Source organism: Schistocerca gregaria, chromosome 9, assembly GCF_023897955.1.
Source record: "Schistocerca gregaria isolate iqSchGreg1 chromosome 9, iqSchGreg1.2, whole genome shotgun sequence".
NCBI classification, from domain to species: Eukaryota; Metazoa; Arthropoda; class Insecta; order Orthoptera; family Acrididae; genus Schistocerca; species Schistocerca gregaria.
In genome coordinates, this window is record NC_064928.1 from 220483625 (window position 1) to 220511397 (window position 27773).

At 38.8% G+C, this 27773-nt stretch overlaps 1 protein-coding gene across 4 annotated transcripts in view; it reads right to left on the reverse strand.

The window, feature by feature from the left end:
- Positions 1–26864, reverse strand: part of LOC126292011 (XK-related protein 7-like) — a 46604-nt gene extending 19740 nt beyond the window's left edge. Inside the window, exons 1-4 of one of the 4 annotated variants that reach the window (XM_049985803.1) lie at positions 26278–26864; positions 20168–20269; positions 16023–16237; positions 9292–9447 (exon numbers count right to left, since the gene is read on the reverse strand). In XM_049985803.1, the coding sequence (XP_049841760.1) occupies positions 9292–9447; positions 16023–16237; positions 20168–20269; positions 26278–26564 (760 nt within the window). In that variant the 5' untranslated portion in view covers positions 26565–26864. Of the gene's footprint in view, positions 1–9291; positions 9448–16022; positions 16272–20167; positions 20270–25194; positions 25278–26277 lie in introns of those variants that run through there. The other 3 variants (XM_049985801.1, XM_049985800.1, XM_049985802.1) reach the window with 3 other exon arrangements.
- Positions 26865–27773: the final 909 nt, after the last annotated feature.

The following is a 27773-nucleotide window of genomic DNA, read 5'->3' on the forward strand; positions in this document are numbered from 1 at the left end:
AAGCTCTACATTAATTAGAGGAAGTTCTGCAGCATAGAATAATAGGAATGTGTGACAAGGGAAAGCACTTCAACATGAATCTGAATACTTGGGGTTTATCACTAAATTTTATTCAGTTCTATTGGAAGCCTCTTGAAAATTAAATCTGCTGAACAGTGCACTCCTTTCCATCCACTGTTTAAGGAAGTGTTATTTGAGTTATATTTTTTTCTCTGTAGTGTTTACTGAATGTATGTTGCAATTTCTTCTGAATGTCAGCATGTTCCGTGGTGCACTCTATGTACAGGGTGAGCAGATTTCGAATTCCAGCACCTGAAGAAAGGCCTATTCTGGTATCTTGGAAGCAAAACATTGCATGATAGATGAAGCAAGGAGAAATAGGAGACAGATGAAAACAGGGAAAAAAGTGGGGCCTTCTCTGCCAGAAGAATCCAGTCTGTATCAAACATAGACATTATGGTAGTAAGTGCACAGTTCCCCAACATATAACTGCTTGTAGGACAACAAAGTGAACAAGCCTTCAGCTTCAGTGTTGGACACAGTGGAGATTGTACCTGTAGCACAGAAAGCAGCATTCAGTTTCTGCACATCTTGAACATGATTCTTCTAAGAATGCCTTCCATCTACCCTCAGTACTAAGAATTCAAAATGGTCAACTTCACATTGCATTTTGTTTAAATAAACTCTAAAAGTCCACCATTAGAATTTGAGGTGAGCGATCATTTCATTCTCTTCCGTGTAATGTTGCAAGTTTTCCTTCCAGTATGTTTGAGGAAACATATGAAACAAGGAAAGTATTACAAGACTTATTGGATGGAATGAATGACCTTTTGAGGAGGTAATATGAACTAAAAGTAATGAGATTAGCCATAAACATAAAAAGTGTGGATCCTGTAGCTGACAAAGTAAAGTAGTTCTGGAACCTTGGAAGCAAAACAATGTATCATAGATTAAGCAAAGAGTAGACAAGAATCAGACTAGAACAGGAAGAAGTCAACTAGCATCACACATATAGGCCTTCATGTTATTGAAAAATTTTGGATGTGCATTTGTAACACAGCAGTGTGTAGGGGTGAACCATGGACTGAGGAAAAAATGGAAAGGGTAAGATTCAAAGTTTTTAAGATGGTGTTTAGAAGGATTCTGAAGATGAAATGCACTGAAGACATAAAAAATGAGAAGGTTCTTCACAGACTTGACTAAGAAAGGAATATGAGGAAAACAGTACACAGATGAATGGGAATGATGATAGGAGATATTTTAAGGCATTGGTAGGGAGCAACATGCACAGTTGTAGAGGAAGTTACAGAGGGTGATGGCAAAACCTTCATGGGTAAGTAGAGATCAGATCATATACAACAAACAATTGAGGACATTGAATGTGGGTGCTACTCTGAGATGAAGTGAGTGATACATTCGAGGAAATCATGGTGGGCCAAATCAAACCAGTTGGAAAGTTGGAACACCAATTTGGGAGGGGAGGGGGGTGGGGGGTGGGATGAGGGAAGGAATGGATGCATCATCCACCTTCTCCACTAGGATTGAGACTGTCTGTAGTCATCCTTCGAACATGCTTCTGTTTTTGTTCCAAAATCAGTGCGTCTAATGGTATTTCCAGTCTTGATTCTCTCTGCCAACAACATCATGCAGGAATTGTATAATAACTACACTGTATACAGAATGGTCTAAAATTCTCCTTACGAACTCCTAAGATTTGCAGAGGGTCTGAGTAGATAATATTTTGGACTGGAACCCAGATCAAGAAATGAAACATTTCTGTGCTACAACCATCTGACAAAATATTGGTAACGTGACCACTTTTACAAGCAGTTTATTAGGTGTGACCCAGTACATCACTAGTTTTGCAATTCTACTTATTAATAACCAAAGAGACAAAAAGGAAACTAAATCAGTTTTCAGAGACACTGTTGTTTACAGTTAAACTTAAATTGTTTTTGTCCTTTTCAGAGAAGGGTTAGCATTCTGATCCACTACAAGTAAGGTTAGAAGTGACGACCACCAAGTTAAGTGTACACGTTGTACCTATGAGTGATGATGTGGTATAGATGCTCTATCACACGTGGTGTGTCTGCAATCTGTCCTGCAGCGATCACAATTTTTTCCACCAAGTCTTCTGTCTCTGCAGGTGTCTCATAAACCAAATTCTTCATTCTACCCCAGAGGAAAAAGTCCAATGAAAAATCTGGTCATCGTGGAGGCCACATGATTGGGCGACCTTGGCCTATCTGTTGGTGTCTGAATTGCTGGTCCTGAACATGACATGAAAAGTGGGGAGATGCGCCATCACGATGAAACCACATGTTCAGTGTCACAGCATCCACCAACATGCCAAATACTTGTTATAGGAAGGTCAAGTAGATGGGACCCATGGGCTTGGAGAGCAGGGGGGAGGAGAGCATCCCTGGACATGTTTGGCATGTGGGTTTTCATTTGCCCAGACATGGCTGTTTTGAGAATTGAGAACACAATCCCTAGTAATTTTACAATTGTCTACGAAGAGAATGTGCCATGGAAATACTACAGGCTCTTTGATGCAGTGGCACAGAAACTGCATACAGAACTCCACAGGTGCAAAGTTGGTAGCTATAAGTGACTTTATCTTTTGAAGATGGTATGGATGTAGTTATTGGTAATGCAGAACATACCAGGTGGTGCTGGGAGCAACATCCACTGCATGCACAATAGCTCATATAATCGTTGACAGGTTCTCCTCAACATGATGCACTGTGGCCTCTTCCAGAATGGGTGTGTGGTATCTCCAGGAAGCACCAGTCACATCTAAGTACAATGAAGGTATCTCTTTCTTGAACCCATTACATAATTGTGACAAAAAGGGTACACAATGCAGGCAGATACTGTGGATAACAATTTTCATAAAGATGACAAGCAGCTCTTGCATTACTGTGAACTTCACCACATAGAAGGACCATGTTGGCATATTCTGCAAACATGTAGTTGACTCTGTTGCTCTAACACTCACAGACACATGAATAAGACTCAAACCAGGTCATAGAGACTGCCGATCCGACATAAGCACTCCCCTCATAGTGCCAGTATTGCCTCTCGTGTTCCTGCATTTCTCCAGAGTCCAAGCTGATCTTCCACAAGGCCAGCTCCTACCAGTTTCTCCATTCTTCTGTACAGAATTCATTTAGTTTGGTAATATTCACCCCTGTCAGCACATTCTTCTTGAAGTATGAGGGTATTTTGACAGTCTTATACATCTTGCACACCAGATGCAATACTCTTCTCATGGCTGTTCTGATAGAATGTCAACTACACGAGTGGCCTGGTTTTGGTTTAGGTCTTGCAGTTTTCTGTCAGATTCTTCGCACGATAGCATATTTGTGATATCGTCTTCATCTGTGGCCTCTTCCATGTAATATTGCCTTCAAGCTCATCTCCCTTGTATGCATGCTATATACACTCCTTGCACCTGTCAGCTTTACCTTCATTGCTGAGAACTGATTTTCCATCTTAGCTCTTGATATTCATGAAGCTACTTCTCTTTTCTCCAAAGGCCTGCTTGATTATCCTCTAGGCAGTATTTATGTGTCCTCTGGTGACATACGCTTCTATATCCTTACATTTGTCCTCTGGCCATTCCTGCTTAGTCATTTTGCACTTTTTGTCAATCCCATTTTTTGGCAATTTGGATTCCCTTTTGCCTGCTTCATCTGTTGCATTTTTATATTTTCTCCTTTCATCAGTTAAATTCAATATCTCTTGTGAAATCCTTGTATGTCTACTAGGCCTTGTCTTTGCACCTATTTGATCCTCTGCTGCCTTCACTATTTCAATATTTCAAAACCACCTATTCATCTTCTACTGTTTTCCTTTTCCCTGTTCTAGTCAATTGTTGTCTAATGTTCTCTCTGAAACTCTCAACATCCTCTGGTTCTTTCAACTTATCTAGGTCCTGTCTCCCTAACTTTCTACCTTTGTGCAATTTCTTCAGTTTTAATTTACAGTTCATAACCAATAAATTGTGGTTAGAGTCCACATTTGCTCCTGGAAATGTCTTACAATCTGGTTCCTAAATCTCTATTTTACCATTATATAGTCAATGTGAAATCTACCAGTGACTCCATGTCTCTTCCACATATACAACCTTCTTTCATGATTCTTAAACCAAGAGTTAGTGATGATTAAATTATGGCCTCAGCAAAAGTTCTACCAGGTGGCTTCCTCTTATTTTTTATTCTCTTGGTTTTCCTACTATCAAATTCATCACTCATCACAATTACACTGTGGTGACAAAAGTCTTGGGACATCTTTTAATATTGTGTCTGACCTCCTTTTGCTCGTTGTAGTGCAGCAATAGAAAAAAAAGTCATTATGATCTCTCAATTGGCAAAGATTGTACAATAGTCAAACCATTCAAATCCTTAGGAGGGGACTGACAATGGGGAGGTGACTGGAGGAAAAAGACTGAATAAGCAACGAAAGAGTAATGTTTTTAAGCCACAGTGCGAAATGTTTCTAGGGAAGCTAGAAAATCTGAAAAGGTAAATGCTAAGGTTCAGACTAGATATAGTGGGGATCAGAGAAGTGAAATGGAAAGAAGATAAGAATTTCTGGTCATATGAGTGTAGGGTAATAGTAACAGCAGAAAATAGTATAACAGGAGTAGGATTAATTAAGAACAGGAAGATAGAGCAGAAAGTGTGTTATTGTGAACAGTTCAGTGATAGGGCTGTTCTCATCAGAATCAACAGCAAACCAACACTAACACCAATAGTTAAAGTACACAAACTGACGTAAGCCAAAGATGAAGAGCTAGAGAAAAATATGAGGATATTGAATGGGTAATTCAATATATAAAGCAAGATGAAAATCTAATAGTCTTGGAGGATTGGAATGTGGTTGTATGAAAAGAAGTACAAGAAAGTTTTACTGGAGAATACAGACTTTGGAATAGGGATTAGAGAGGAGAAAGGCTAACTGAGTTCTGCAATAAATTTCAGCTAGCCATAGCAAATACTCTAATCAAGAATGACAAGAGGAGGTGGTATGCTTGGAAAAGGTCAGGAGATATAGGAAGATTTCAGTTAGATTACATCATTGTCAGGCAGAGATAACAAAATCAGATACTAGATTGTAATGCATAACCAGAGGCAGATATAGATAAAAAGATCACAATTCAGTAGTGATGGAGAGTTGGCTGAAGTTTAAGAGATTGGTCAGGAAGAATCAATACACAAAGGAGAGTGATATGGAAGTACTATGGAATGATGAAATATGCTTGAAGTTCTCTAAACTTCTCTATAAATGTAGATGTAGGCTATAGATACAGCAATAAGGAATAGCTTAGTAGGCAGTACAGTTGGAGAGAAATAGACATTTCTAAAAAGGGCAATCACAGAAGTTGAAAAAAAAAAAAAACATAGGTACAAAGGAATGAAATAAATAAGAAGTGCAGGGAAGCTAAGACATAATGGCTGCAGAAAAAAAGTGAAGAAATCAGGGGACAAAAAGAAAGATCATCATAAGGACTGTCTCAGCATATGGAAAAGTTAAAGTAGATTTAGGTGAAACTAAAAGCAATGGTGGTAACACTGAGAGTGCAAGAGGAATTCCACTGTTAAACACAGAGTAGGGAGCAGATAGGTGGAAACAGCACTTTGAAGGCCTCTGTGAAGGGTAAGACTTGTCTGAAGGCATGATAATAGAAGAAACAGGAGCTGTTGTAGAAGAGACAGGGGATCCAGTATTAGAATTGGAATTTAAGAGAGGCTTCAAAGACTTTAGACTGAATAAGTCAGAAGGGATACATAATATTCCATGAGAATTTCTGAAATCATTGGGGGATGTGGCAACAAAGTGACTATTCACGTTAGTGTATAGAATGTTTGAGACTGGCAATATACCATCGGACTTCCAAAAAAACATCATTCACACAATTCTGAAGATTGCAAAAGCCAAAAAGTGTGAGAATTATTGTACAATCAGCTTAACAGCACATGCATCCAAGTTGCTTTGAGAATAATATACAGAAGAATGGAAAAGAAAATAGAGAATGTGTTAGATGATGATCAGCTTGGCTTTGGGAAAGGTAAGGGCACTAGAGAGGCAATTCTAATGTTGTGGTTGATAATGGAAGCAAGAATAAAGAAAAATCTAGACAGATTCATAGTATTTGTCAACCTGGAAAAAGTGTTCGACGGTGTCAAATGGTGCAAGATGTTTGAAATTCTGAGGTAAATAGAGTAAGATATAGGGAAAGATGGATAATATACAATATGTATAAGAGCCAAGAGAGAACAATGAGACTGGAACACCAAGAACAAAGTGCTCAAATTAAAGAGTGTATAAGACAGGGATATAGTCTTTTGTCCTTGCTGTTGAATCTGTACATTGAAGAAACAATGACAGAAATACAAGGAATTTTCAAGAGTGGGACGGAAATTCAATGTGAAAGGATATCAATAATATGATTTGTTGATCACATTGCTATCCTCAGACAAAGGGAAGAAGAATTACAGGATATGCTGAATGAAATGAATAGTCTAATGAGCACAGAATATGGGTTGAGAGTAGATTGAAGAAAGACAAAAGTAATGAGAAATATCAGAAATAAGAACAGTGAGGAACTTAACATCTGTATTGGTGATCACCAAGTGAATGAAGTTAAGAAATTCTGCTACCTAGGTGGCAAAATAACCTGTGATGCACAGAGCAAGAAGGACATAAAAAGCAGACCATCACTGGCTAGAAAGCATTCCTGGCCAGGAGAAGTCTACAAGTATAAAACACAGCCCTTAATCTAAGTAATAAATTTCTAAGAATGTACATTTGAAGCATAGCATTGTATGGTAGTTAAAGGTGGACTGAGGGGAAAATGGGAAAAGAAGAGAACTGAAGCATTTGATATGTAGTGCTACAGAAGAATGTTGAAACTTGGATTGATAAGGTAAGGAACGGCGAGATTCTTCGCAGAATCTGTGATTGAAGGGTTGTGTGGAAAACACTGACAAGAAGGAGGCGAGGATGGTAGGGCATCGGTTAAGACATCAGGGAATAACTTCCATGGTAGTAGATGGAGCTGAAGAGGGTGTAAAAACTGTAGAGGAAAACAGAGATAGGAATACATCCAGCAAATAACAGAGGATGTAGGCTGTGTGTACTACTCTGAGATGAAGAGGTTGGAGGTTAGCACAGGAGAGGAGCCTCATGGCAGGCTGCATTAAAACCATCAGATAACTGATTAAAAAAAAAACTAATAATAATAAAAATAGAGCAAGAGAAGTGATGTAGCATGGACTCAACAAGTTGTTGGCAGTCCCCTGCAAGAAATATTGAACTGACCACTCAATTATGTTCCATAAATGTTAAAGGGATTCATGTCAGGCAATCTGGGTGTGCAAACCATTCATCGAATTGTCCAGGATGCTCTTTAGACTAATTGGGAACAATTGTGGCCTGGAGATATGCAGCATTGTCATCCATAAAAATTCCAATATTGTTTGGGAACATGGAGTCCATTAATGGCTGCAAATGGCCTCCAAGTAGCCAATGATCAGTTCAGTTGGAATGGAGGACCAAGTCCATTCCATAAAAACACAGCCACACCATTATGGAGCCACCACCAGCTTGCACAGTACCTTGTTGATAACGTGAGTTCTTGGTTTTCTGGTATCTGCACCACACTTGAACCCAGCATCCACTCTTACCAACTGAAATTGTGACTCATATGATCAGGTAACTGTTTTCCATTTGTCTAGGGCCCAACCAATATGTCCACAAGCCCAGGAGAGGTGCTGCCAGTGATGTCAAGCTGTTAGCAAATGCACTCATGTTGGTTGTCTTCAGCCATATCCCATTAATGCCAAATTTTGCCACACTGTCCTAATGGATATATTTGTCATAAATTCCACATTGATTTCTGTGGTAATTTCATGCGGTGTTGCTTATCTGTTAGATCTGACAATTGTATGCAAACACCACTGCTCTCGTTTGTTAAATAAAGGCCATTGCCCACTGCACTGCCTGAAATTTGGCATTTTCAGCACACTCTTGACACTGTGGATCTCAGAATATTGTAACCGCTAACGATTTCCAAAAGGGAATGTCCCATGTGTGTAGCTCCAACTACCATTCTGCATTCAAAGTCTGGTAATCCCCACGGTATGGGCCATAATGACATCTGAAACCTTTTCACATGAATAACCAGAATACAAATGACAGCTCCACCGATGTACTGCCTTTTTATCTTTTGTATGTGATATTACTGCGATGTTTATATGTGCATATCACTATCCTATGACTTTTGCCACATCAGTGTAAATTTTCATTTCCTTTAACTACCTGAATAATTTATTACCTCTTCATACATTTTCTCAGTCTCTTCTTCATCTGTGGAGCTAGTTGACATATACACTTGTACTGCTGTGGTGAATGTGGACTTGGTGTCCTTTGGTTATGTAGCCAAAATCCTTTCTTTGTGAACTAAATGACAAAAAGCATTTAAAGCAGATGGACAAGTAACAGCACTTAAATCTCCAAAATGCAGTGAAGAATTAAGCAATAAAGTAGAGCAGTCTCAAATGAAGACATGGCTACGTAACTTTGTATGTTCAGTCCTCAATGATTTTCAGGGTGTCTTATTCTTGTCTATGCACTCACTGCCTCCGTTGTCTCTTTTGCCATAAAAGAATATACCAATCCTGTGCAGTTAAAATTTAGTCACATTGACTGTCAGTGCCAGGTATGCTGTAACATTTATGACTGTTGAATAAGACAATTACAGCTGTACTATAGTAGTTTGTATTTTTAATTCCATAAATAATTTTCTGCCTTTGCAAAGCGAAGTGTAAATTATATTCTGAAATTATCAGTTATTCACAGAAAACAGAGTTTAAATCAGTATCAGATGAAGATGTCTACAACAACGAGCTTTGAAAATATGCTCACCGAATGAGGTGGCACAGTGGTTAGCAAACTACACTCACATTTGGGAGGATGATGGTTCAAACCCGCATCCGGCGATCCTGATTTAGGTTTTCCGTGATTTCCATAAATTGCTTTGGGCAAATGCTGGGATAATTCCTCTGAAAGGGCACAGCTGATTTTTTTCCCCATCCTTTCCTAATCCGTGAGACTGATGACCTTTCTGTTTGGTTACCTCCCCAATGCAACAAACCAACTGATGAGCCAAATACACTCATTAATTTGCTTTCATGAGTAGTTGCGTACTGTAAACATTTTTTAGTCTGAATCCTATGAACGAAAATAAAATAATAATAATGAAAGAAAGAAAACAAATCTTACCTGTAACCATGAAGTGCCAGAGGAACTGTATAATTGTTCCTTTCCATGTGATGTTTTCTTTGTCTTGTTGTGCTAACCGTATTACTCTTTGATAGGAGGCCACAGACCAGCCGATATTTAACATGGAGCTTCCAAAAGATGCCATCTGACTGTCATCTAGAAACAGAAACAGGTATTCTATTTTCTTGAGGAAATATCTCATCATATTATCCATAAGTAAAATAAAGAGCATGTTTGAAGCACATAAACATATTGCTATTTGCGCATGATTCTAAAGGTACACGATGAATCAAAATTTTCTCAAATCTGGCAATATATACATTAAGATACTGACAAATAATGGATTACTAACAGACAAAATACAGGTTAGCATTGCTCAAAAGGATTGTAAATGAACCAGAGAATGGAAGGATGTGGATAAGGAAAATATACACCAAAGCACCAAAGAAACTGGTATAGGCAGGCATATTCAAATACAGAGATATGTAAACAGGTGGAATATGGTGCTGTGGTCAGCAACAAATGCATAAGACAATAAGTGTCAGGCGCAGTTGTCAGATCAGTAACTGCTGCTACAATGGCAGGTTATTAAGATTTAAGTGAGTTTGAATGTGGTGTTATAGTCAGTGCATAAACGATGGAACACAGCATCTCCAAGTTGGTGATGAAATGAGGATTTTCCCATACGACCATTTCACGAGTGTACTGTGAATATCAGGAATCCAGTAAAACATCAAATCTCTGACATTGCTGCAGCCGGAAAAAGGTTCTGCAAGAACAGGGCCAATGACAATTGAAGAAAATTGTTCAATGTGACAGCAATGCAACCCTTCTGAAAATTGCTGCACATTTAATGCTGGGCCATCAACAAGTGTCAGTGTGTGAACCATTCAACAAAACATCAATGGTATGTGCTTTCAAACCGAAGACCAACTCGTGTACCCTTGATGATTGCTTGACACAAAGGTTTATGCCTTACCTGGGCCCATCAACACTGATATTGGACTGTTGATGACTGGAAACATGTTGCCTGGCTGAGTGTCTTTTCAAATTGTATTGAGGGGATAGACATGTACGGATATGGAGACAACCTCATGAATCCATAGACCCTGCACATCAGCAGGGGACTGTTCAAGCTGGTGGAGGCTCTGTAACGGTGTGGGGCATGTGCAGTTGGAGTAATATGGGACCACTGATACATCTAGATATGACCCTGACAGGTGACACATACATAAGCATCCTGTCTGATCTCCATTGTGCATTCTGATGGACTTGGGCAAGTCCAACAGGATAATGTGACACCCCACACATCCAGAATTGCTGCAATGTGGCTCCAGGAACAGTCTTCTGAGTTTAAACATTTCTGCTGGCCACCAGACTGCCTAGACATGAACATTATTGAACATATCTGGGATGCATTGCAACGTACCATTCAGAAGAGATCTCCACCCCCTCATACACTTATATGGATTAATGAACAGCACTGCGAGATTCATGGTGTCAATTCCCTCCAGCACTACTTTAGACATTAGTCGAGTCCATGCCATGTCATGTTGCAACACTTCTGCATGCTCACAGGGACCCTACACAATATTAGGCAAATGTACCAGTTCTTAGGCTCTTCAGTGTAAATCTTTGCCTTTTGGAGGTGGGACTTCCTCCAGTTGTGTGGTGTAGCAACCATAAAAATTGCATGTGACCTGAATATGGAGATGTCATTGTGGTCACTGAAAATTTGCTTATGTTGGTGTGGTGGTATAAAAAAAGGCCAAATGTCCTGCAACAACAAATCAAAACAGGGTTACTATGTACAAGCCACTCTAAAAAAATGAGTGCTGAGAAAAAGGAAATGGATGTTAATGATTGTTAATTAGTTCTGAGAGATATAAATGCCAAAGCTGGACTTCCCATAGCATAATACTGCCATCATTTTTGCAGTAAGCTCTGAGAATGTGGCAATTGGGTACAGCAGAACCATGCAACTCCACTACCAGGGAAGAAATGTTGGATTGCACTAGTGAGGAAAAAACGATTGGTATCAGTTATTCTAGCTTAGTAGCATTCAGTACACCGTACACTAATGTTCACAAAACACAGCAATGTGAGATGATTTTAACACTGGCAGTGTAATGATAAGAGTCTCAAATCTCTAGATATTCTGTGCTTTGTGAGCAATGGTGAGAAGTGCATTGAATGCTAGTAAACTACAATGATTATACAAGGCATGTTCAGAAACCAAGTTTTCTAGATTTTTTTTTTAAGAAAAAGAGTATTTAAAAGAAATTAGGGGATCTTGTTGACTGTTTGTCCATTTGTCTACATAATCGTGATCCCATTCACTGCATGTGAATGAGCTGTGGCACAAGCTTTTATTCTAAGAACTCTCCCACAAGCTCTCACCCTCCCCCCCCCCCCCCCAAACCTTAGAAACTGTTTCTGCAATTGCACAACAGTTAAAAACTTAAGGCCACTCATGTGTGCCTTCAGGGAGATGAAAGATGACAGTCTGAGGCACCAAGCCAGGGGAATATAGAGAGGGGTTCAAAACATCCCAATCAAATTGAGTTCAAGCATGCCTCAGTGGCTAGGGCTATGTGAGGACAGGTGTTGTACAACAAGCACATTTCTCTCATCATCATACCCCTTCTTTTGTTTTGAATGCTTCTTTTGAGTTTAATTAGGTCTCACAATATTATTGTGCATTGATGGCCTCCACCTGAGGCAGAAATTCGACCAAAATGATGCCTTTTCAATCCCAAAACACTTAGACTGTGATTTTTTTTAAAGAAATGTTGGTTTTGAATTTTTTGGCAGATGGGGAACTGGTGTAACACCAGTGTGATGACTGTCTTTTTGTCTCAGGTGTATAATGAGCCACACCCAGTTCATCTCACATGAAGAGCTCAGAAAATCCTCACCTTCCAATTCAAGTCACTCAAGAAACTTGCTGGTGCTGTTAACTCAATTTTTATTGTTGACCTGTTTTGGGACCCATCTTTTGCACAGTTTCTTGTGTCCCAGCATTTCTGTGAGTGTCTCATATTAGACAGGTCTGGAGAGTTGTAGAAACATCGCAGAAATTTCATCCACTGTCAATCGGCAGTCTGCACGAACAGTTTCCTCAATTTTTTGTACCAACTCATAGGTAAGAATGGAAGGTCTTCCACTCCTCTGTTTTCCATGGACATTTTTTCTGCATCCACTAAACTTCTTACACGAATTAAACACACTCAGTCTGTTCATAATACCTTTGCCATAAAACATTTGATTTCCAAACAAATTTTGATAGGTGTTATTCCTTCTGCGAGTAGAACGCGGACTGCGGCATGTGGCTCGCACTTGGCGGGGTTTCTTACCAACATATTTCACACAACTGGATGCGACAATGTGAATTTGTGTACTACAGTGTTCCTGTGATTGTTCGTTCTGGTTAGGGGATCCTTCTTTACCACTCAGTGTTGTCAACTCTCGAAATGCAAAAACCCACAGCCCATTATGGTCACAGTACACTTGATTTCTGAACATACCTTCTAGAAACCACTACTTCACATACATACAAACAAGTACCCACATTAAAAATGTGGTCATGTTTTAGGCCTGGTTTTAATTGATTTTCACCATTGCATGCATTTCAGGAACACTTTTGTTTAAGAGATTCTCATGCAAGCAATGGAGTCAGTATCTAACCTGCAGAATTAATCTTTCACTCTGCAGTGGAGTATGTGTGGTTTGGAACTTCCTGGTAGCTTAAAACTGGATGTTGAACTGGGAACTTAGACACCAATCATGCCATTCACACTCTTTCCGATGGGTCATGAATCATTCCCAGATAGATCAGTCGGTAAAGGCATTGGCACCTATATAAGATGGGTAAAAAGAATGGATCTACAACACCACAGACCAATACCCTGAACATCAGTTTGTTGCAGAATTCTTGAGCATACTCTAAGGTAAAATATCATAAATTTCATTGAGACAAAAAAGCTTCTGTCCACAAATCAGCATTAGAAAGCATTGCTTGTGCAAGGGAATTATCAGGAATGCTCCAGAGAAGTGTGGTAGGACTGCTCATGTTTGCTGTATACACAAATGATAACAGAGTTGCCAGCATTCTGCAACTGATTGCTGAAACAATCTAGTATATGGGAAAGCATCATCATTGTGTGACACCAGAAGGATACAGGATTACTTGGCAAAATTTGTAGTTTGTGTTATGAATGGATATTTACTCGAAATGTAGAAAAATATAAGTTAAGGCAGATGATTAGGATAAAAAACTGCAATGTTTGAATTCAGTATTAGTAGTGCTACTGTGATGGCTGGAAAGTTCTTTTAGGAGTGCTGTTAGTGCTACATACACAGGAGAGCTACTGTGATTGTTGGAAACTGGAAGAGAGGTACTGGCAGAGGTAAAGATGTGGTGAGTCATTAATTCAAACATTAATCACAAATTTTGAAGCAACAGAATTTTTAAATTGCAAGTAGACTTACTAGACAGTCAACATGCTACAAAAATATGGAGTCAACCATAGTAGAATTCACAAAAGTTGTACTTGATGCTCTTGATGAAGATGAGTGTGTCATGGGTATATTTTTGGATCTTTCTAAGGTGTTTGATACAGTCAACCACAAGATTCTATTAAATAAATTAGAGGCATTAGGAATAAGAGGGGTAGCTAATGACTGGTTTCAATCATACCTAACACATAGGGTACAAAGAGTAGAGATAACACATACTTCAAACAGATCCAAACATTTAGTGAAACACTTACCAGACTCAAAATACATGAATATAGGGGTTCCACAAGGTAGCATATTAGGAGCAGTACTGTTCCTGATATACGTCAATGAATTTTTCGGTAGTGTTAATCATGGTGAAAAAATTCTCTTCGCTGATGACAGCAATATTATAGTCTCTGAGTAAACAAGAGAATTCTTTGCTGAGAACTGAAATGAAACTCTCAGGGAAGTTTATGTTTGGTCAATAAGCAATAAAGTGACATTGAATGTAAAGAAAACTAATGCCATGAATTTCAGTTTGAAGAGAAAAAATGACCATGTTAAATTAAATGTAGATGGCACCTCTATAGACTGTGTAACAAATGCAAAATTTCCAGGAATGAATATTGATTCTAAGTTGAAGTGGTGTGAACACACAAAGGTAATTGCGAACAGAATGTCATCAGCATGTTATGCCCTTATAAACCTATCATCAGTGTGTAACATGCAGCGTCTTTTAGTTACATACTATTCATATGTACACTCAATCCTTAGCTACGGCATTCTTTTTTGGGGAACAAATGCACAAAATATGAACAAAATTTTCAAACTCCAGAAAAGAGCCATAAGAATAATAACCAAAAATACTAGTCGAGCTCATCGTAAAGATCTGTTCAAAACACTGGGGATTTTAAGGGCTCCATGTGAATACATTTACCAGTCAGTTGTACACATCAAAAATAACATTGGTAATTACTGCATGAACAGCTCTGTTCATGACCATGCAACAGAGCTAGAATCAACTTATATTTACCAAGAAAAAATAAACATAAAACTCAAAACAGCATTTTCTACCAAGGAATAAAACTGTACAATAAGTTACCAAAAGAGATTAAAGAAATTGCAAAAATACACTTATTTAAAAAGGCAGCTAAAAAGTACCTGTTAAGCAATACATTCTATACATTGACAGATTACTTAGATAAAACAGAGTAGGGCATTGATAAAAAAAATGTTATACAAATAAATAATAATGATTATAAAACATCCAACATTCCACATAACACATTCAATTTATGCTTTTTTCTACTTTCTTTCCTTTCTAGAAATACTTACCCCCAAGCTATGCATAGCACAATACTAATACCTCTTCCTCCTTCTGAGCTCAACATCTCACTCATTATGGAGGGATGCAAATGGGAAGTTGCGGTATAGAAAATGGCCCAGAGATCACCAGTGTGTGTGTGTGTGTGTGTGTGTGTGTGTGTGTGTGTGTGTGTGTGTGAAGTGTTATGAAACAATGTGCGTATAGTGTGTGCAGTGACTGATAGTGAGATGTGAGTGAACGGTGTGGCATTACATTTTTTATTAAGTTATTTGTAAGAAAAGTATTGTATACTAGGAGTAAATCTAATGATTGTCTCTAACTAGAATTCTGTAAATATATGTGTATATGAATTAGCTTATTTTAAATTGATCTAAACTTGTAAATATAACTAAAAACAAAGATGATGTGTCTTACCAAACGAAAGCGCTGGCAGATCGATAGACACACAAACAAACACAAACATACACACAAAATTCAAGCTTTTGCAACCAACGGTTGCTTCGTCAGGAAAGAGGGAAGGAGAAGGTGACATCCTTTTGTCTTTCCCTCTCCTTCCCTCTTTCCTGACGAAGCAACCGCTGGTTGCGAAAGCTTGAATTTTGTGTGTGTGTTTGTGTTTGTTAGTGTGTCTATCGATCTGCCAGCGCTTTCGTTGGAAAGTCACATCATCTTTGTTTTTAGATATATTTTTCCCACGTGGAATGTTTCCCTTTATTATAAACTTATAAATACTTTGACATGTCCTATATCCTTATAAAAAGAGATCTACGGATGAATAAAGCTACTACTACTACTACTACTAAAAACACCTTACATCATATATGCTTTTATTCAGTTATCATAGTTGGCTCAATTAGATACTGTTTAAGATATGAAGAAAAGTATGTGTTCCACAAAATCTTACATGTAAAAGTTGAAACCTCTTTCGTTCTTGTTAATATAATGGTTCCCTGTAAAACCTGTTGAGGTGCTGCTTCCAGGAAACATTCAAAGAGACGCAAAAGTGCTGCATCAGCATCCTCTTTCACCATCAGTTCATAATATTGACGCTGGTTTGTGAAGTCTTTCTCTTTCGCTGCTTTCCATGATTTCCAAGCATACACCAGAACTTCACAATGTCTGCAAATATTAAAAATGCTAGCCAACATATCAATTTCTATGAAGGGTGTAGTGAAGTTTAAAGGATACTTTATTTTATATACTTTAGTTCACTAACATAAAAAGGTATATCAAAATGTGTAGACTGAACCCACCAACACTGCAAGTAGACTTAGACAGAGAGAGAGAGAGAGAACAGAACACTGTAATAAAATGGGATGACAGCAAGTGCATACCCAGTAAGAGGCAGAAGAGGACAGAACATCTGCTCCATCCTTATTCCCCCCCCCACCTCTCCCTCCCCCAGTCTCCATTCCCAGGGAAAAAACTTTGCAAATCAAACTTGTATCCTACGCCAACAGACAGCTTACAGAATTCTGTATCACTTTAAGGGGGGTAGGACGTCAAACGGGCCGACTTGGAGCAGGAGAGGCACCACAGGACGTTTTTTTTCCCACTGTCTATACTTTTACAAATAAATTCATAAAACTTTGTCAGCGTGACCAGGAAAGATTCAGAATTCACAGTCACAGGAGTGGAAGTTCGAAAACATAACGAAATGATTTTTTTTACATGTGAAATTTCATCTTTTTTTTCACTTACTAGTGGCAGTATTTGTTGCTATAGGTACACTTTTCTTCATAAGTAAGAGAGATTCTTCAATGAATTTTACACAGCATACAAACCATACTTAAACGTGTAAGAAATCTATTAAAATTGTGGTAAAAATTGTGGTAATTAACTATAAAATTTGTGTTTTTCTAAACATGAAGTTTAAAATATAACAGTTCATTTGTTTTTTCATAAATTAAATAAATTCTAGAGTTTCATACACCAGTGAGTATAGTATGTATGCTGTGCAAAATTCATCAAAGAATCTCTCTAACTTATGAAGAAAAGTGTACCTATAGCAACAAATGCAGCAATTAGTAAGTGAAAAAATGATGAAATTTTGCACATAAAAAAAATTTATTTTGTTATGTTTTCGAATTTCCATTGCAATGAGTGTGAATGCAGAATCCCTCCTGGTGTTGTTGACAAAGTTTTATAAATTTATTTGTAAAATTATAGACACTGGAAATTAAAATGTCCTGTAATGCCTCTCCTGCTCCAAGTCGGCCTGTTGGATATCCTACCCCCTTAAGGAAAGTTACAAGATGTAATGTACTTATTTATTTATTTCATAATCTTCCATCTTGTGACATGACAATACATGCATTATATTAACTTATAACATTATACATCCACTTCTTTATGAAATAATTTTTTGAACTTCCTTACTAAGATTAGCTGGATTTTTTGTTCAGCAAAGCTCCCATTTATCAGCAGAATGCACGGTAATGAATGGTTCATTATCCTGAGTACTTAGAAGGCCATGTACATATCTTAAATAAAGAAATTGTCCCCCTGTAAGCCCTGTAGCACATCAAATTTTATGATTCTCATTCTGGACCATTTCCTGTTCCCATTCTCTTGCACGATTTCAGTGCATTGTAGAATATTGTTAAATATGACTCTAGCAGTGTCATAAGACTTCCAATAAGAGCATAATTTGCAGCTCTGGACATACTAGTGTACCATAGTGACCTTGTTGAAAGCTTCGTAAGTTGACAAGTAGAAAGGGTATACTGAGCAGCTTATCATGAAATTTTAAAAGTATCTAGACATTCATCACAGAACCACCATGAGTTAGTCTAAGGTGGAGGAATATTTGCAGAAATATTCATAGAAAAAATGTAAATTAAAACTGAGAGTAGAATAAATTCTCCTGTTTCATCATGGTATGTTTGCTTTTTTGTTTTTATACTGTTGAAGAACTATCCAGCTTTCTGGTTTCTTTAACAATCAGGAAATGACTCAATAGTAAAACACATACTTAATGGATAGTATCAATAATATAGTTAAAAGTGAAAGAGAGAATGCCACATGTTTCCTGTTCTTGCTGTGGGTGCCAAAAGACAGTGTCAAGGCATCATATCAAGTCATAAAAGATATCTTTGTTTATTTGTTATTTTTTGTTTGCTGTCCATATAACAATCAGTTTTTGGACATTTTCATAGATTTTAGTTCACATATACAAAGATCTAGTTAACAGACAAAAGTGCACACATTGATATAAATAGCGGAGATCAGAATTATCATTTTTTCTTGCTAAAACAAACGTATGCTATATAAACTGTTTTACAGACAGACTTTATAACTTAAAAAATATAAATTCTTGTGTTGATATAGTATGTGAAAGTCAGAAATTATCATTTTTGTGTTGCAAAAGCAAACTTACACTATATACACTGTTTCACAAAGGGACATTACAACTTGAAATCTTGTACTGAATAACATCTTTGATCTATTAATAAATGCTGAAGTTTATTCTTTAAAGTGTTTAAATTAGCTGTCTTGAGGTTAGGTGGAAGTCTATTGTAAAAAATGGTTCCTATTGTATGTGGACTATGGTCTGCAGCCTTCTTTTTTCACTTACAATTCTGTGAACATTTTCTCTTTGCCATGTATTGTACCTATGTACATTAGTGTTTATTACATTATATTCTCGATTTTGTTTCACAAACACTATTGCCTGTGGGATTTACATTGAGTAGATTGTTGGTATTTTATATTTTCTGAAGATTTCTCTGCAGGGATCCCTCCTGTTTATCTTACCTACCTCTCTTACTAAGCATAAATTGCATTGTTACTCCCTTCTATTTATTTGTGAGTAGCTCATTTGCAGTAAGATAAACTGACAGGAAATTATAACAGATTTCACTACTGTTTGTAGTAGTTTGCACATCACGGCCCCAGCTGACAAAAGATGTATCATCACCTACCTTGTAGTTTTAGGGTTCAACTAAACCAACAAAGCACATGAGAAACAGAAAAGGCCCCAATATATTTCCTTGGGGCACACCACATTGAAGTATCTTGTGGGATGATTCGATTGTTACCAACTGTTCATTCCTTTTATAAGTTAACTTGACACACTGTTTCCTGTATTTCAGATAGGAGGTAAGTAGTTGTAAGGCTAGCCCTCTCATCCCACATGCTTCTAATTTATGCGGTCGAAGTGTATGATTCACAGTATCAGAAGCTTTACTCATATCGAGGAAGGTGCCTGTTACCTTGTCTCCTTCCTCTAGCTTCTTTAATATTTCATGTATAAAAATGGCTACTGCTGTTACAGTAGATCATCCTTTTCTAAAACCATGTTGTAGATTGTTAAGTAGATTATGTTTCATGAAATATACCTCAAATTGATTTAATGTTACTTTCTCTAATAGTTTTGCAAGCTCAGAATTTAATTATATTGGCCTATAATTTTTCATGTCAGGTTTTATTTCCTTCTTATACACAGATAGGATTTCAGTGATTTTCAAAAGATCAGGGAATTGTCTACGGCAGATGGAGATGTTTATTAGATGGGTCAGAGGTTTCACCAATTCTCCTCTGCATTCCTATGAAACAATTCCTACGGAAGTCAGTCCACTTTTTTAGCACCCATTCCGTGTGTTTCTCTGTGTGCAAATATGTCGAACTCCTCCAGAGTATTAAGCACACAGTCCTTGGGTGCAATATGCAGCTGTAATGACTCTCTGCCTTCTATTATCAATGGATGACCTTTTGATGTTCATTTTAGAGCTGCGCTCATTTCTTTGAAATGTTTCCCCTATTAGAAAATAGTGTTACTGGATGGATCACATCCCCCTCAACACATACTAGCAGTGTTTGTGGAAAAAAATATCAACTACAAATTCAGTGTGTTTACACAACAAGGGATCCATGGCTGCCAATATTGCATCGCATAGACAACTATCAGCTCTTTTTGCTATGTACCCTATAACTTAACACAATAGTTTTGTAGCATATTGATGTTAAGCTATCAAGGATTACATCAAGCAAACTATTATGATTTTAATAAAATATAGCATGACACTCTTTTTTCATGATAAAACTTGCCTTAAAATTGGCGCCATCTGGAAAAACAGCATAAAAATTCTGAGTAGCCATCTCTTTGTGGCTATCTTAGAAAGTGTCATATTATATTCATCCACAACATACCTGTAAACATCAAAAATATTTAATTGACTGAAATAACATGATGTTAATATCTTAATTAGTTGGCCTAATATAACAATGACCAGTTAAGTTAAACATAATGTCTTCCTCACAGACATCACTGCTCCAAATAAACACAACTGGAAAACTGCCCAAAATGAGAAGATGGTCTGACATAAGTTCTAGGTAATGATGTAAAATCAAAGTATGTTCATTGTCGAACTAGTGATGTCTGTGGTTATGAAGGAAAGCACTCACCTACAGAATGCCAAACAGTAAGTTCAAATCTGCTAGGAACAGCAGAATGTGTTAGTGTGTGGACTTCTAGAACAGTTTAGGTGTGTTTATTTGTGTGTGTGTGTGTGTGTGTGTGTGTGTGTGTGTGTTGGGGGGGGGGGGAGGGAGTTAAGAATGAATTAACAGACAATATTAAAAGCCCTTATGTTAATATTAACAACTATGTAAAACTGAGACATTGTTAAATGTTAAAGGGCAGCAGAAGTGATCCATAAAACAATCATCCAATATCTTTGATGTCAATTTTTTGTAGAATCTTAGAATATATTCTAAGCTGATACATAATGAAATATCTCAAATAGAATGACCACCTCCATCTCAGTCACTAAAGGTATCAGTAACATCGTTCAGGTTAAACCCAACTTGTTGTGCTTTTCTCACATGACATCCTGAAAGCCATGGATCACAGCAGTCTGGCTGTTGCAGTATTTCTGGACTTCTGAAAAGCATACGGCTCAATACCACATGCATGCTTATTATTGAAAGTATGATATCAGGCAATCAAACAAAATTTGTGAATGGATTTCTTGCTAAGAAGGACACAGTGTGTTATCTTAGATGGAGAGTCATGTACAGGTGTATAAGTAACTTCAAATGTGCCACTGGGGAGTGTGTTGGGTCCCTTGGTGTACATGACATTGCAGACTACAGTCTGTTAAGTATGAGCATGGTTTGAATTACACATGAACTGTATTGTAATTGACTACATCCATACAATGTATATTGGTAATGGATGAATAAAGAGATTGATTGATTGATTGACATAGGTGGTAAAAGATATCACCTTCTTTCTTTCACAGCCCAGTGGAGGGTTGCTTTGTCCTTCATGCAGTGTCAATAAAGCATTAGTTTACTCTGAATTCTTGACTGAGATACATAAGAAGAAACGTCAGTGCAGCTTACGTGTTGCGTTTTGATGCTGTGTTTATCTGTAGCCACCCCAGAGACCTGAAAATGAGTCATGCCGACACATCTAAATATATAGGGAATTCAAAGTCATTTGCACAAAAGAAGGTAACTCACTATAAATTGGTTAAAAACGTGGATGACTTTGACAATGTGCTATACTCATGTCTCTTCTTGTAGTTCTTAACCAAGAATTCAGAGTAAACTAATGCTTTATGAACATTGCATAAAGGACAAAGGTTCCCTCTATTGGGCTGTGTGATATCTTTTAACATCTCTGTGTAATAGTGACCACACTCTTACTTAACAGACCGTATATTATGTAACAGTAATCCCAGATTACTCAGAGATGACACAGTCATCTACACACATCAAAAAAAGTTTTGCATCACCTTGGTTCAAAGAGTTCTGGAACCTGTACAGAAAAGTGGAATAGAGATCAATGTAAACATCATTTCCGCCCTTTTTACTGCTCATGAATACCACACATGACATGTTGTACCACCATACAGCGAGTCCTTCAGAGGTGGTGATCCAGATTCCTGTACACACCGGTACCTCTAATATCCAGTAGTGCGTCCTCTTGCATTGATGCAAGCCTGTATTCATCGTGGCATACTGTCCACCAGTTCATGAAGCCACTGTTGGCCCAGATTGTCCCACTCCTCAACGGCAATTCAGCGTATATCCCTCAGAGTCGTTGGTGGGTCTTGTCATCCATAAACACCCCTTTTCAGCCTATTACAGGCATGTTTGATAGGGATAATGTTTGGAGAACATGCCGTCCACTCTAGCCGAGCAATGTCGTTATCCTGAAGGAAGTCATTCACAAGATGTGTACAATAGGGGCGCAAATTGTCGTCCATGAAGATGAATGCCTCCCCAGTATGCTGCTGATACGGTTGCACTATAGGTCAGAGGATGGCATTCCTGTATCGTACAGCCATTACAGCGCCTTCCATGACCACCAGTGGCATATGTCAGCCCCACATAATGCCACACCAAAACAGCAGGAAACCTCCACCTTGCTGCATCCACTGGACAGTGTGTCTAAGGCGTTCAGCCTGAACAGGTTGCCTCCAAACACGTTTCTGAGGATTGCCTGGTTGAAGGCATATGTGACACTCATTGGTGAAGAGAACATGATGCCAATCCTGTGTGGTCCTTTTGGTATGTTGTTGGGCCCATCTATACTGCACTGCATGGTGTTGTGGTTGCAAAATGGACCTCGCCAGGGACATTACAAGTGAAGTTGTGCATCATGCAGCCTACTGCGCGCAGTTTGAGTTGGAACATGATGTCCTGTGGCTGCACGAAAAGCATTATTCAACATGGTGGCATTGCTGTTAGGGTTCCTCCAAGCCATAATCCCTAGGTAGCAGTCATCTACTGTAGTAGTAACCCTTGAGCGGCCTGAGTGAGGCATGTCATCGACAGTTCCTGTCTCTCTGTATCTCCTCCATGTCCGAATAACATTGCTTTGGTTCTCTCCGAGACACCTGGACACTTCGCTTGTTGAGAGCCCTTCCTGGCACAAAGTAACTGTGGACAAGAACAAACTGTGGTTATTGACCGCCTAGGCATTGTTGAACTACAGACAACACGAGCTGTGTGCTGCCTTCCTGGTGGAGTGATTGGAACTGACTGGCTGTCACACCCCCTCCATCTAATAGGTGGTGCTCATGGGTGGTTATTTATGTCTTTGGGCAGGTTTAATGATATCTCTGAACAGTCAAAGGGTATCTGTCTGTGATACTATATCCACAGTCAACATCTATCTGCAGCAGTTCTGGGAACTGGGGTGATGTGCAAAACTTCTTTCGATGTGTGTATAATCAGGACCTGTCAGAAAAAGTAGCTCAAATATTCTGTGCTATCTTGATAAGATAACAGTGAGATGCAAAGAATGGTAATTTGCTCTAAATGTTCAGAAATTTAAATGTAGCATTCTATGACTGCAATATCAATGAGTCGCAATTTTAATCAGTCAACTCCTGTATATATCTGGGTTTAAATGAAACAATCATATATGCTCATTCAAAGATAAAGCAGTTGGCAGACTTTGGTCCATTGGCAGGTTTAGAGAAATGCAATTCATCTACAAATGAGACTGCTTAAAAACACTTGTGTGGCCCATCCTAGAATGTGGCTCAAGTAGGTGGGACCTGTACCAAACTAACACGGATATTGAACACATACATAGAAGAGTAGCATGAATGGTCACATATTTGTCTGCAGAGATTCTGAACAAACTTAACTGGCAGATGCTTGAAGAGAGACAGATACTATCCCATGAAAGCCTACTTCACACGTTTCAAGAACCAACTTTAAATGATAAAACTTAAATGATGACCCTCCTATTTGTTGATCCCAAAGGGACAGCAAGTAGAAGATTAGACAAATTGCAGTGCACACAGAGGTGTTTAAGCAATCATTGTTCCATGCTCATTATGTGAGTGGAATGGGAAAAGCAGCTGGGTACAACAGGAAGTACACATTGCCACACACTTCATGCTAACTAACAAATCATTGTATAAGTTGTCTTGCTCAAGTAGTTAGTGGCATGGAATGCATTGTACATTCTGTAAACACAAGATTCTCTCACTGCAATGCACTAATTATAGAGATACATATACCAATGAGGAAGTCCTAACACTAAAATTTGTATCACAAAGCAATGACATATTTGAAAGCAATGTGCACTATTTTCTGTCCTCTAGACACACAGAAAAATGTCAGACTGTGTACCAGCTCCAAACCATAAACAGAATCTTAAATACTTTCTGCTATTACTTTAACTCCTCCTTCACTTTAAAAACAAGTATTGTACCAGTAGGTAAGTTCCCAAGTGGATCATCACAGGTATCTTCATATCAGCTAAAAGAAACAGAGAGCTATTATCTCTCAGCAAAGACAAATGTGGCAATGATGAAGAATTTATGAAGTACTTCACTACACATAGAAAGGTCTTTGGGAATATAGTTAGTGCAGCCAAAATCTACAAAATGGTAATCTGCTCAAATCATCAAAGAAAAGTAACTGCTAAAACAAACAGTTGTCAAGTAACATCAACCTAATAGTAAATGAGACTAGTTTCCAATAAAAAGGATATAGCTGATGAATTCAACTCCTACTTCACAGAAACAAACTCAAAACCGCAAAAGTCAAACCAGTGCACAAAAAGGGAAGTACAGAAGATACTAGCAGATACAGACCTGCTGCAGTACTTTCAGTATTCAGCAAAATGTTTGAATATACCATGCCCATCAGACTAATGTCATTCCTTAAGTCCCTAATCTGATGCAATATAGAAATTTCTAGATTTTACTCCAGCTTTTGTTGACGAGATGTGACCAGTCATTTGTATTTTTCTTGGTCTGAGAAAGTCATTTGACACAATTAATCACGCCATCTTGCTGCAAAAGATTTATTCCTTTGCGTGTCTGAATTCCAAGATCATTGAAAAGACGTCTGCAAGATGCACCATTATATACTTTACATAATATTCTTAATGGTCTTCTGCTGAACAAGCACTATAAAGTTGTGCAATTCAAAATATGCGCCAAAACGTGACGCCACTGCTGTCATTACGTCATTGGTCGTAGCCGACGAGACTTGTCAAATACACAGTAACTCTACACCCGCGATTACATTCGAACTTGATACCACAGTATAGTTAGACTGTCTTGATACGAACATTATACCAGCGATCTTTACTTACGAACCATTGGAAATTACGAACGAGCAATCTGACTCCTATCGCCAATCGACATACGATCCGCTGTAATTCAGTAATTCACGCGAAAGGTCACCAACATAGACCATACAATACAACGACGTACAGTTACCAACATCGGCACGCAACGTAACAGCCGCCGCCTTCGTAAAAATATTGCATCATCGAAAAAGGAATTACATGTTATCAGTACCAATTCTCCTAGATAGCTGCACACATCTGCAAAATTGTAACCACCTTCAAGAATAGTGGTCATTCATTTATTACATCACCCTGTTCTACATACGGCATCAAATAGAAGATTCTTCAGTGATTGTTCCAGCAACCATTCCATTACACTTCCTTTAGTTCAAAATGATTCAAATGGCTCTGAGCACTATGGGACTTAACATCTGAGGTCATCAGTCACCTAGAACTTAGAACTACTGAAACCTAACCAACCTAAGGACATCACACACATCCATGCCCGATGCAGGATTCGAACCTGTGACCGTAGCGGTCGCGCGGTTCCATACTGAAGCGCCTAGAACCGCTCGGCCACCTCGGCCGGCTTCCTTTAGTTCTCAACTCAGTTACACCTCTCTTGTTTACATGAGATTTAAAAAATGCCTTCCAACTTAATGTTATACCGTAGAGTGCCTTATATTACACGTTGCCACTTCATTGAATGACATAGAAACATAGTAGGGAACATAGCAAGTTTACGGAAGCAGATGAGGAACACTGAGGACAACAATCATTACCCACCTGAATTATAAAAATTTAAGAACCAGTATTATTTGAAAAATCAACGGCTGCATTAACAAATAGATTCTTTTGGTGTAGTGTTATAGAATAAGAATCTGTCATCGGGAAGTACGGCAACACTGCTAATTGTGGTGAAAAAGAAGATAACTTCACAAATTCAGTTATGACAAACTTAGGGCAACTTAAAAGTGAAAGGTACAAAAACCACAATTCCTAGCATTTGTTTGTCATGTAGGTTGCAAATATCGTCTATCATAATTTTGGTTTGGCTGACGCCAGGGATAATTAACCTTATGAGAACGAAACAAATAATAAAGGTACTTACATTCTTGCGCTAACCACGGTGTTGACGAATGCTGGAAACAATATAAACAGAAGTGTTAACAGGAAGTGAACATACTCGGCGCTGACGTAATAAGAATATGCCAGGTTAGCATCCAGCGCAACGTCAGCAATGTGAGTTATTATGGAAACCATCGGTAGTAGCATTGCTAGATACGTAATGCGACAATGCTTTGTAACATAGTCAGATTCCGACTCTGGGTCTGTATCGGCCAGTCTTGAAGCAGACGGATCTCTTGTTTCACTGGCATCGCTTTCGATGACCCCCATTTTTACAGCTTACACGACCACCGTTGACATATCGCTTTTCTGTAGCTATTTTCTTTAACTCTGTTACACAATAAATCACATGTACGAGCCTAATTACTAACTGACCACTTTTTGCGTGGCAACGAAATGCTTGACAGCCGAGCTATGAGCCTGTCTTACAGGGAGTAAGCTGCGTAAGCAGCTGGCTCGGCTTCCCTGCTGGGAATTTCGCATCTCTTCCGTTTAGAAGGCGGCCGTCTTCCGCTAGTCTTTTCCTGTTGGCTTCTCTGAATGCACCGGCTACTGTGGAGTGATCCAGTTTGGCGTCTGATGTCACAGCCTGCAAAGCGTGGTAACCAACAGTTCACAAGACGTCGTGCAAACGTGACGTCATATTCACGTAACACGCTGAATCGAAAAGAGCTGTCTGTCGACTGTAGTCTCAGACGTACCTAATATGGTGTAGGGCTCTCGCGAGCATGCAGAAGTGCCGCAACACGACGTGGCATGTACTCGACTAATGTCTGAAGTAGTGCTGGGGAGAACTGAGACCATGAATCCTGCAGTGCTGTCCATAAATCCGTAAGAGTACGAGAGGAAATCTCTTCCAAACAGCACGTTACAAGGCACCCCAGATAACCTCAATAATGTTCATGTCTGTGAGTTTGTTGGCCAGCAGAAGTGTTCCTGGAGCCACTCTGTAGCAATACTGGCCGTTTGGGGTGTCGCACTTTCCTGCTGGAATTGCCCAAATCCGTCGCAACACACAATGGACATGAATGGACGCAGGTGATCAGACAGGATGAATACGTACGTGTCACCTGTCAGAATCGTATCTAAACGTATCAAGGGTCTCATATCACTCCAACTGCACACACCCCACGCCATTACAGAACCTCCACCAACTTGAACAGTCCCCTGCTGACATGCAGGGTCCATGGATTCTCGAGGTTGTCTCCATCTACTCGTCCGACAGGCAACATGTTTCCAGTCATCAACTGTCCAATGTCGGTGTTGACGGGCCCAGGCGAGGCGTAAAGTGTGTCGTGCAGTCATCAAGGGTAAACGAGTGGGCGTTCGATGATGTTTCGTTGAATGGTTCGCACGTTAACAGCTGCTGATGTCCTGGCATTGAAATCTGCAGCAATTTGCGGAAGGGTTGCACTTCTGTAACGTTGACCAAGTATCTTCAGTCATGGTTGGTCCCGTTCTCGCAGAATCTTTTTCCGG